The sequence below is a fragment of the Rana temporaria genome, chromosome 6 (genome assembly GCF_905171775.1).
Source record: "Rana temporaria chromosome 6, aRanTem1.1, whole genome shotgun sequence".
Taxonomy (NCBI): Eukaryota; Metazoa; Chordata; class Amphibia; order Anura; family Ranidae; genus Rana; species Rana temporaria.
The window spans coordinates 25343137-25355155 of NC_053494.1; the positions used below are offsets into that span (position 1 = coordinate 25343137).

Consider the following 12019-nt stretch of genomic DNA (forward strand, 5'->3'; position numbering starts at 1 on the left):
ATTTGTGTGATTAAAATGATATAAATTCCAGTTGAGTACAGTGTTGCATGACCGAGCATTTGCCAGTTAAAATGGCGCAGTGCTGAGTAGCAAATAATGATCAGGAGGCAGTGATGGGAAGTACTGTGATCTCTGTGACAGGTAATAAATGTCTGAAAGTGTTACAATCACTCAATACTTAGCATGAAAAAGTAGAAAAATATATCTGATGTTAGGTCTACTCTAATGCCTCGTACACACAATCGCGTTTTCCAACTTCCAACAAGAAAACCAAGTTTTTTTTTTTCCAGCAAGAAAACGTCTGAAATTTGTCTTGCATACACACGGTCACTCAAATCTTTCCTGAAATTCCGAACGTCAAAAAACGCGGCGACCTACAACACGTTCGACGAGCCGAGATCGATGAAACTCAATAGGCAGTTCCGCTCTTCTGCTTGATTCTGAACATGCGTGGTTTTTATTTTTTTGCGCGTCGTAATTGCATACAGATGAACGCGATTCGCGATAGGATTTTTTACTGTCACTAAAATTGAGATCCTGCTCGCAATCTTTTCTTGGCAGGAAAACTGACAGAAAAAGGGTGATGGCATAGAATCAGTTACGCATAGATATGCCTAAGATCCGACAGGTGTAACTGTGTTACACCGTCGGATCTTAACTGCAATTTTAAAATGGCCGCTGGGGGCGTTCTCGCTGATACGCCAATTCGCGAACGTAAGCGGGACGGACGCAGTCACTTTACGCCGTTTACATAAGGGTTTTCCCGGCATATAGTTACCCCTGCTTCTATGAGGCGCAGCCAATGTTAAGTATGGCCGTCGTTCCCGCGAAAAAATTTGAATTTTTTACGTTGTTTTCCTAAGTCGTTCGCGAATAGGGATTTGCGGAAATGACGCTCACGTCGGCTTCATTGACGTTTTCCGACGTGAGTTGGAGCATGCGCACTGGGCTATTTTTTCAGCCGGCACATGCGCAGTTCGATCGGTGCGGGGGCGCGCTTAATTTAAATACAAGCCGCCCCCTTTGAATTACGCGGCCTTACGCCGGGCCATTTACACTACGCCGCCGCAAATTACGGAGCAAGTGCTTTGAGAATATGGCACTTGCTCCAGTAAGTTGCGGCGGCGTAGTGTAAATGGCTTACGCTACGCCGCCGCGGATTTGATGTGAATCTGGCCCTTTCACTTTGTATGCAATCAGATATATGCACTGTGTAGTTGAAGGTGAATCTAAAGGAAATTTCCACATACAGTAGATATGATAAGAAAAACTTTTTTTTTTTTTTATCTGAAACGATCACACTGCACACTATAGATAAAGTGTTCTTACAATTTACTGTAGATTATCTAATACCTAGTAATGCTCTGCGAGTTCTCTGTCCTATCACTAAAGGAAAGGTCAGTGCAATCAGCTGGAAGGTTAATATTAACCAAACGTTCAATAGTCACATGGGCCTGACCATGGCTTCTCACATCTCACTAATGTCCTCAGCCTCTGACTTTAATACTTCCCATTCAGCTCAGCTGTTGTGACCCCACATCTGCTCAGTGTCCTGCCAGGTGTCACATCTATGTGTGGTGTCCTGCCTGGTGTCCCCCTCCACATCTGTATGATCCTGCCTGGTGTCCCCCCCCCCACATCTGTATGATCCTGCCTGGTGTCCCCTCCTCCACATCTGTATGATCCTGCCTGGTGTCCCCCCCCCCACATCTGTATGATCCTGCCTGGTGTCCCCCCCCCCACATCTGTATGATCCTGCCTGGTGTCCCCTCCACATCTGTATGATCCTGCCTGGTGTCCCCCCCCCCACATCTGTATGATCCTGCCTGGTGTCCCCCCCCCCACATCTGTATGATCCTGCCTGGTGTCCCCTCCACATCTGTATGATCCTGCCTGGTGTCGCCTTCACATCTGTATGATCCTGCCTGGTGTCCCCCCCCACATCTGTATGATCCTGCCTGGTGTCCCCTTCACATCTGTATGATCCTGCCTGGTGTCCTCCTCCACATCTGTATGATCCTGCCTGGTGTCCCCTCCACATCTGTATGATCCTGCCTGGTGTCCCCCTCCACATCTGTATTGTCCTGCCCGCTGTCCCCTCCTCATATATATGATCCTGCCTGGTGTCCCCTCCTCCACATCTGTATGATCCTGCCTGTGTCCCCTACACATCTGTATGATCCTGCCTGGTGTCCCCTCCACATCTGTATGATCCTGCCTTATGTCCCCTCAACATCTGTATGATCCTGCCTGGTGTCCCCTCCTCCACATCTGTATGATCCTGCCTGGTGTCCCCTCCACATCTGTATGATCCTGCCTGGTGTCGCCTTCACATCTGTATGATCCTGCCTGGTGTCCCCCCCCCACATCTGTATGATCCTGCCTGGTGTCCCCTTCACATCTGTATGATCCTGCCTGGTGTCCTCCTCCACATCTGTATGATCCTGCCTGGTGCCCTCCTCCACATCTGTATGATCCTGCCTTATGTCCCCTCCACATCTGTATGATCCTGCCTGGTGTCCCCTCCACATCTGTATGATCCTGCCTGGTGTCCCCTCCACATCTGTATGATCCTGCCTGGTGTCCTCCTCCACATCTGTATGATCCAGCCTGGTGTCCCCTCCACATCTGTATGATCCTGCATGATGTCCCCTTCACATCTGTATGATCCTGCCTGGTGTCCCCTCCTCATATAAATGATCCTGCCTGGTGTCCCCTACTCATCTGTGTGATCCTGCCTGGTGTCCCCTTCACATCTGTATGATCCTGCCTGATGTCCCCTCCACATCTGTATGATCCTGCCTTATGTCCCCTCCACATCTGTATGATCCTGCCTGGTGTCCTCCCACATCTGTATGATCCTGCCTGGTGTCCCCTCCTCCACATCTGTATGATCCAGCCTGGTGTCCCCTCCACATCTGTATGATCCTGCATGATGTCCCCTCCACATCTGTATGATCCTGCCTGGTGTCCCCTTCACATCTGTATGATCCTGCCTGGTGTCCCCTTCACATCTGTATGATCCTGCCTGATGTCCCCTCCACATCTGTATGATCCTGCCTGATGTCCCCTCCACATCTGTATGATCCTGCCTGGTGTCCTCTCCACATCTGTATGATCCTGCCTGGTGTCCCCTCCTCATCTGTGTGATCCTGCCTGGTGTCCCCCCCCCCCCAGATGTGGTCCCTGTCCTGGCTCCTGACCGCCCCTCCCCCAAGATGCGGTCCCTGTCCTGTCCTCCATATGTGGTCCCTGTCCTGGCTACTGTGCCCCAAATGTGGTCTCTGTCCTGGCTCCTGTCTCCTCCAGATGTGGTCCCTATTCTGGCTCCTGTCCCCCCCAGATGTGGTTCCTGTCCTGGCTCATGTCCCCCCCAATGTTGTCCCTGTCCTCCCCAACGTTGTCCCTGTCCTGGCTCCTGTCCCCCCTAGATGTGGTCCCTGTCCTGGCTCCTGTCCCTCCTAGATGTGATTCCTGTCCTGACTCCTGCCCCCCCCAGATGTGGCCCCTGTCCTGACTCCTGTCTGCCCCCCAGATGTGGCCCCTGTCCCCCCCCAGTTTTGGTCCCTGTCCTGGCTCTTGTACCCCCTAGATGTAATCCTTGTCCTGGTTCCTGTCCCCCCTAGATGTGTTCCCTGTCTTGGCTCCTGTCCCCCCAGATGTGGCCCCTGTGCCCCCCCCCAGTTTTGGTCCTTGTCCTGTCCCCCCAAGTTTTGTTCCTTGTCCTGGCTCCTGTCCCCCCAGTTTTGGTCCTTGTCCTGGCTCCTGTCCCCCCAAGTTTTGGTCCTTGTCCTAGCTCCTGCCCCCCCCCCCAGTTTTGGTCCTTGTCCTGGCTCCTGTCCCCCCCCAGTTTTGGTCCTTGTCCTGTCCCCCCCCCCCAGTTTTGGTCCTTGTCCTGGCTCCTGTCCCCCCCCCAGTTTTGGTCCTTGTCCTGTCCCCCCCCAGTTTTGGTCCTTGTCCTAGCTCCTGACCCCCCAAATTTTGGTCCTTGTCCTGGCTCCTGTCCCCCCAGTTTTGGTCCTTGTCCTGGCTCCTGTCCCCCCCAGTTTTGGTCCTTGTCCTGGCTCCTGTCCCCCCCAGTTTTGGTCCTTGTACTGGCTCCTGTCCCCCCCCAGTTTTGGTCCTTGTCCTGGCTCCTGTCCCCCCCAGTGTTGGTCCTTGTCCTGGCTCCTGTGCCCCGGTGTGGAAGATTCCAGCCTGTGTCGGTGGGAGGAGCCAGAGAAGCATCTTTGTGGCTTTTCCTTGTTTGCAAGTGAGAGAGGAGAGGAGGAGGGGGAGGAGCCACACACTGAGCTCCGATCTGTCCGAGGAGAGGAGAGGAGTCCCCCCCGCTCTGTGCCCCGCTATGCCCGCCGTCCTCCACTGACTGCCCGCCCGCCCGCCGCCCGTCACCCACCATGTCCCAGGAGCGCCCCGAGCCCCGGCTCTGCCTCATCCTCAAGGGGGAGCAAGGCTACGGATTCCACCTACACGGCGAGAAGAACAAGAGCGGCCAATACATCCGCAAGGTGGAGCCCGGCTCACCCGCCGAGCTGGCCGGACTCCGAGCCGGAGACCGAGTGCTGCAAGTCAACGGGGCCAACGTGGAGAAGGAGACCCACCACCAGGTAAGTGCTCGGGAACTACCTACTGTACTATTATGGGACTAACTACAGCTCTACAATGCCAAGTAACTTCTCTACTATACTACCTACTGTACTGCCCACTTCACTACCCACTATACTACCTACTGTACTACCCACCACCAGGTAAGTGCTCGGGAACTACCTACTGTACTACTATGGGACTAACTACAGCTCTACAATGCCAAGTAACTTCTATACTACACTACCCACCACACTGACACTACCCACTATACTACCTACCGCCGGGTACCACCACTTACCTCTGCTCTATACTACCAGTGTACTACTACCCACCACCAGGTAAGTGCTCGGGACTACCTACTGTACTACTCACCACCAGGGAACTACTGGGCTACAGCTCTACAATGCCAAGTAACTTCTCTACTATACTCTTTACTACCTACTGTACTACCCACCACCAGGTAAGTGCTCGGGACTACCTACTACCTACCGCACTACCCTCCGCCAGGTACCACCACTTATCGCTATTCTGCCTACTGTACTACCCACTGCACTACTCACTATACAACCCACCATCAGGTAAGTGCTCGGGACTATCTACTGTACTACCTACCGCTAGGTAAACTACGAGGCTAACTACAACTCTACAATGCCAAGTAACTTCTCTACTATACTACCTACTGTACTACCGCACTACCCTCCGCTAGGGAACTACGGCTCTACAATGCCAAGTAACTTCTCTACTATATTACCCACTATACTACCCACTTCACTACTCACCATACTACCTACTGTACTACCCACCACCAGGTTAGTGCTCAGGACTAAGTACCTACTACCTACCGCCAGGTAACTACGGGACTAACTACAGCTCTACCATGCCAAGTAACTTCTCTACTATACTACTGTCCCCAGTCTTCAACATCTCCTATGGTTAGAGATGGAAGACATGATACAAGAGATGGTCAGAGACTGAGGACATGATACAAGAGATGGTCAGAGACTGAGGACATGATACAAGAGATGGTCAGAGACTGAAGACATGATACAAGAGATGGTCAGAGACTGTAGACATGATACAAGAGATGGTCAGAGACTGAGGACATGATACAAGAGATGGTCAGAGACTGAAGACATGATACAAGAGATGGTCAGAGACTGTAGACATGATACAAGAGATGGTCAGAGACTGAGGACATGATACAAGAGATGGTCAGAGACTGAGGACATGATACAAGAGATGGTCAGAGACTGAGGACATGATACAAGAGATGGTCAGAGACTGAGGACATGATACAAGAGATGGTCAGAGACTGTAGACATGATACAAGAGATGATCAGAGACTGAGGACATGATACAAGAGATGATCAGAGACTGAGGACATGATACAAGAGATGGTCAGAGACTGAGGACATGATACAAGAGATTGTCAGAGACTGAATACATGATACAAGAGATGGTCAGAGACTGAAGACATGATACAAGAGATGGTCAGAGACTGAGGACATGATACAAGAGATGGTTATAGACTGAGGACATGATACAAGAGATGGTCAGAGACTGAGGACATGATACAAGAGATGGTCAGAGACTACAGACAGGATACAAGAGATGGTCAGAGACTGAGGACATGATACAAGAGATGGTCAGAGACTGAAGACATGATACAAGAGATGGTCAGAGACTGAGGACATGATACAAGAGATGGTCAGAGACTGAGGACATGATACAAGAGATGGTCAGAGACTGAGGACATGATACAAGAGATGATTAGAGACTGCAGGCTGTATTTTTCTTGAGCTTTTCTTGCACTAAAGGTGCCAATAATGGGCAACAATATTAATTTAAATTGATGATATTCATTAAAAAGTCGAATATAATACTGTTATATAAATATTTTCGGTTTTCGGCCAAGCGCATCCTGCATTTTTTGTTTCGGCACCAAAATTTCCATTGGGTGCACTGGACCCCATAGATAGTACTCATGTAATTATGCCATTCTGTGGTATGTACTGTTACTAAGGGGGTGATTTACTAAAGGCAAATAGGCTGTGCACTTTGCAAAATGCAGTTGCTCCAGAGCTTAGCGACTTGGGACTGCAAAGTCGCATGACAAGTCATACCCCATGATTTCCAATGAGTACCGTTCATATCTGTGCGACTTCAAGTTGCACCAACTTCATCAGTCCCTGTACTACTTTGGTCCGACTTTGATGCTAGTTGAGGATCCATAGACCTCGAGTTTACACAGGCATTCCCTGAAATCACATGAAAATCGCAGTAAAATCACACCACTTTCAAGTCGCCGCAGTGTGAAAGGGGTCTAAATGAGTTGAAGCTTCACGTTGCAAATAATACTCAATCATGTGCAAGGAGAAAAAATTTTTTTTTGCTTGCACATGATTGGATGATAGAAGTAATCAGAGTTCACAGTCTGTTTGTCTTTAGTAAATGAACCCCTATGTGTTTACTGAAACCATCACGTAACTTAGTGACTCTCTAGTATATACCGTCACTGTGTGTATACATTCACTCCCAGAGATCTCTGTAGAATATTCTGTCATTTGATGTGTTTACCAGCCAGTAAGTGAGCGACTTCATAGAATATACGCGCTAAGCATGCGCTAAATGTGGTTATAGTGGTGGCGAAAATATATTTAATGAAAAAAAAAAAAGCATAAGATATGCCCCACTTTTTTTGTATAATATGAAAGATAATGTTACGCCAAGTAAATAGATACAGTACCGTATTTTCCGGCGTATAAGACGACTTTTTGGATGCAAAAAAATGCATCCAAAGTCGGGGGTCGTCTTATACGCCGGTGACAGTCTCCGTGCTGCTGCGAGCGTCCTTGATTTAAAAGCCACTCCTTCTTCTCAGCGTGTCCTGTGATAGGCGGAACACAAATATTCCCAGCAGTGCCTCTGTGATGGCACAGTGGGGGCAAGTGATGGCACAGTGGGGGCATGTAATGTAATGGCACAGTGAGATTTGAAAAAAGCCTGTTTCTGTCAGCGGTTCCAGCTACCCCTCCGCTTCCAGAAAGACTAATAGGAAGAAGGAGGTCTTATATGGCGAGTATATCCCAAAACCAACATTTTTCCTGGAAAATTAGGGGGTCGTCTTATACGCCCAGTCACCTTATACGCCGGCAAATACGGTACCTAACATGTCACACATAAAAATTGCCCAGACTCTGGGAATGGCGACAAACTGCAACACTGAAAAATTTCCAAAGTGGACACTTTAACCACTTAAGACCTGGACCTTTAGGCAGCTAAATGCCCAGGGCAGGTTTTGCGATTCGGCACTGCGTCGCTTTAACAGACAATTGCGCGGTCGTGCGACGTGGCTCCCAAACAAAATTAGCGTCCTTTTTTCCCTACAAATAGAGCTTTCTTTTGGTGGTATTTGATCACCTCTGCGGTTTTTATTTTTTGCGCTATAAACAAAAATAGAGCGACAATTTTGAAAAAAGTGCAATATTTTTTACTTTTTGCTGTAATAAATATCCCCCAAAAATATATATGAAATTAATTTTTTTCCTCAGTTTAGGCCGATACGTATTCTTCTACCTATTTTTGGTAAAAAAAATCGCAATAAGCGTTTATCGATTGGTTTGCGCAAAATTTATAGCGTTTACAAAATAGGGGATAGTTTTATTGCATTTTTATAAAAAAAATTTTTTTACTACTATTGGCGGCGATCAGCGATTTTTTTCGTGACTGCGACATTATGGCGGACACTTCGGACAATTTTGACACATTTTTGGGACCATTGTCATTTTCACAGCAAAAAATGCATTTAAATTGCATTGTTTATTGTGAAAATGACAGTTGCAGTTTGTGAGTTAACCACAAGGGGCGCTGTAGGAGTTAGGGTTCACCTAGTGTGTGTTTACAACTGTAGGGGGGTGTGGCTGTAGGACTGACGTCATCGATTGAGTCTCCCTATAAAAGGGATCACTCGATCGATATGCCGCCACAGTGAAGCACGGGGAAGCCGTGTTTACATACGGCTCTCCCCGTTCTTCAGCTCCGGGGAGCGATCGCGACGGAGCGGCTATAAACGAATAGCCGCGCCGTCGTCCCGGATCGCTCCCCGAGGTAAGCCGCCCGCCGCACGCAGCGGGGGGGGGGGGGGTCCCGATCGCTAGAAGGCAAGGACGTATATATACGCCCATCTGCCTGTACGTGCCATTCTGTGGACGTAAATAGGCGTGCGGCGGGCGTTAAGTGTTTAAATGCCTTTACAGTTTACCTGTTTAGAGTTACAGACTAGGTCTAGTGCTAGAATTATTGCTCTTGTTCTAATGTTCGCGACGATACCTCACATGTGTGGTGCAAACACTGTTCACATATGCGCGCAAGACTTACGTATGCATTCGCTTCTGCACATGAGTATGGAGGGTGCTTTCATTTTTTACTTTTTTTTAATAAAAAAAATTTACTCTGTCCCTTTAATTATTATTATTATATTTTTTTATCACTTTTTTTCCTATTACAGGGAATGTAACCAGACGATCGTTTTTCGGCATGAAAAAAAAACGAAATTTTTCAGCATGTCCAAAAAACGAAGTTTTTTCCAACTTCATCATTAAAAACGACGTTGCCCACACACCATCGTTTTTAAAAAAATGATGAACAAAGCGCGGTGACGTACAACACGTACAACGGCACTCTAAAGGGGAAGTTCTATTCGCCTTTGGGCTGCTTTTAGCTGATTCCGTGTTAGTAAAAGACGATTCGCGCTTTTCTGTCTGTTACAGCGTGATGAATGTGCTTACTCCATTATGAACAGTAGTTTTACCAGAACGAGCGCTCCCGTCTCATAACTTGCTTCTGGGCATGCGCGGGTTTAAAACGTAGTTTTATCCCACACACGATCATTTTTTACAACCCGAAAAACTAAATTTTTTCAGAAGCCGAAAAACGATGTGAAGCCCACACACGATCATTTTAAATGACGTTTTTAAAAATGTAATTTTTTTTTCATGCCGAAAAACGACCGTGTGTACGCGGCATTTGGCCTCATGCACACTGGACGGTAAAATAACGTTATAAACGTCAGTAGCATTGCAGTGAGTTTTTCAACGTTTTTGCAATATCGTTTATTAGCGTTTTTTTTATCTTTTGCTTGTAAAATTAGTTTTGCTTCCATCCTGGATTGAAAATCATGACATCGCTCTGGTCCTCCAAGGCCATAGAGGCGATCAAAGATAATCTAGTCTTTTATTGCCACTGTGACCAGCTGGCTGCACTATTGGACCGTTTCATGGGCAAGCCGGTGGAAAGGGTAAGCCTGAGAAACCCCGGGCTGCAAAAAAAACAATACCAGGGTTATGGCTGACATCTTCATCCATTATCCTGGTAAACCATTTGCAAACCGCAACTAATCTATACGTATTGTTAGGGCCGGTGCTAGCACTAGGAAAACGTGGCGGCCGCCTAGGGCGCCCGGCCACTGGTGTTCATACTCTCTGCAGCAAGCAACTAAGTCTCACCATCATTAGGCTGCATTTGATGTGCACTGGTAGGTTGCATTGATGGGCGCTGGTGAGGCTGCATTGATGTGCGCTGGTAGGTTGCATTGATGTGCGCTGGTAGGTTGCATTGATGTGCGCTGGTAGGTTGCATTGATGTGCGCTGGTAGGTTGCATTGATGTGCGCTGGTAGGTTGCATTGATGGGTGCTGGTAGGTTGCATTGATGGGTGCTGGTAGGTTGTATTGATGGGCGCTGGCGAGGCTGCATTTGATGGGTGCTGGTGAGGCTGCATTGATGGGTGCTGGTGAGGATGCGTGTGATAGGTGCTGGTGAGGCTGCATTTGATGGGCGCTGGTGAGGTTGCCTTTGATGGGCGCTGGTAAAGCTGCATTGATGTGCGCTGTTAGGTTGCATTGATGTGCGCTGTTAGGTTGCATCGATGGGCGCTGGTAGGTTGTATTGATGGGCGCTGGCGAGGCTGCATTTGATGGGCGCTGGCGAGGCTGCATTTGATGGGCGCTGGTGAGGCTGCATTTGATGGGTGCTGGTGAGGCTGCATTTGATAGGTGCTGGTGAGGTTGCCTTTGATGGGCGCTGGTAAAGCTGCATCGATGGGCGCTGGTAGGTTGCATTTAATGGGCGCTGGCGAGGCTGCATTTGATGGGTGCTGGTGAGGCTGCATTGATGACCGCTGGTAGGCTGCAATTGATGGGCGCTTCATTTGAAAGGTGGGCAATACATGGGCAGGGCAAAAGGGGTGGAGTCAGGGGTGGGGCCAAGGGGGACGGCAAAATTAGGTTTAGTCTACGGCGTCTAAAATCCTTGCACCAGCCCTGCGTATTGTGGTCGGCTAGGGGTTAATTAGAGGTGTAACAGGGTGTATATACAAGGCCCCAGCTTCGCATATACAATGTATGGTCTGTAAGCACCTGACCATCTCACCTATATGAGTGTATTGGACATCCCATTCCAAACCATGGACATAATATGGAGTGCCCCCTCCCCCCCCCACACGAGTATTTGGGCTCATTCAGCCAAAAGGGCAATTGTGGGGTCCGGTACTGAGGTTGGATGGGAAGACCCGGCTCACAATTGTCTTTCTGGCTGATCCCAGATTGGATCTTCTGTAGGGTTGAGGTCCGAGATCTGTGGGGACCACTCCAGTTCCTCCACACCAATCCCACCAAACCCACCAAACTCACCAAACTCACCAAACCCACCAATCCCACCAATCCCACCAAACCACGTCTTTATAGAGCTGGCTTTGTACACAGTCATGCCGCAACAGAAGACCCTTCACTGGAGACATCTGACCTGAATAATATGGATAGTCGTCCCCACACCTTTGGCTTCATGGTAGCTGTGATAGCCAGGCGTGTGCCATACTATATATATATACCTTGTCATTTCCTACAACCAAATCTCCCTGCCCTAAATCCTGTCATTTTCTAGGTCCCATTATTTGCACATGTATGATTGACCTGAAATTGCACGCTCCCCAAGAACACTATCTTATGTCCGTGTGACATCTGCGCCGCTAACTACTCAATGTAATCAAAAGCAAAGAGCAAGTTCACTTTCTAACAAATATTTACTTTTACACTTATGATTTTTTTCTTTTTTTTATTATTATTATTTTTTTTAGCTTTTTTCCTTTTTTTTGTATTTGCTTAAAGCCCATCCCAGGGCAAGGTGCAGAGAAGACGTAGGTAGATTCCAAAAAAGCTCATATACAACTAATTATAAAAGCTGGAGAATGGGGGAAGGGGACTTGTTGCCTCCCACAGTGTTTCTACATTCTGGAAGTAATGCACTAGAAATAAAAGGTTGGGGTCTGGTTTCTTTGGAAAACTTTTAAAGAGAATCTCTGAAGATCAGGGCCCGGATTCACAAAGGATTTACGACGGCGTATCTCCAGATACGCCGTCGTAAGTCCGAATGGAGGC

General features: G+C 48.2%; 1 protein-coding gene across 1 annotated transcript in view; it reads left to right on the top strand.

The window, feature by feature from the left end:
- The first annotated feature begins 4266 nt into the window (after positions 1 to 4266).
- Positions 4267 to 12019, top strand: part of SLC9A3R2 (SLC9A3 regulator 2) — a 169099-nt gene continuing 161346 nt past the window's right edge. Inside the window, exon 1 of the mRNA XM_040356480.1 lies at positions 4267 to 4607. Within this exon, the coding sequence (XP_040212414.1) occupies positions 4398 to 4607 (210 nt within the window). The 5' untranslated portion in view covers positions 4267 to 4397. The remainder of the gene's footprint in view (positions 4608 to 12019) is intronic.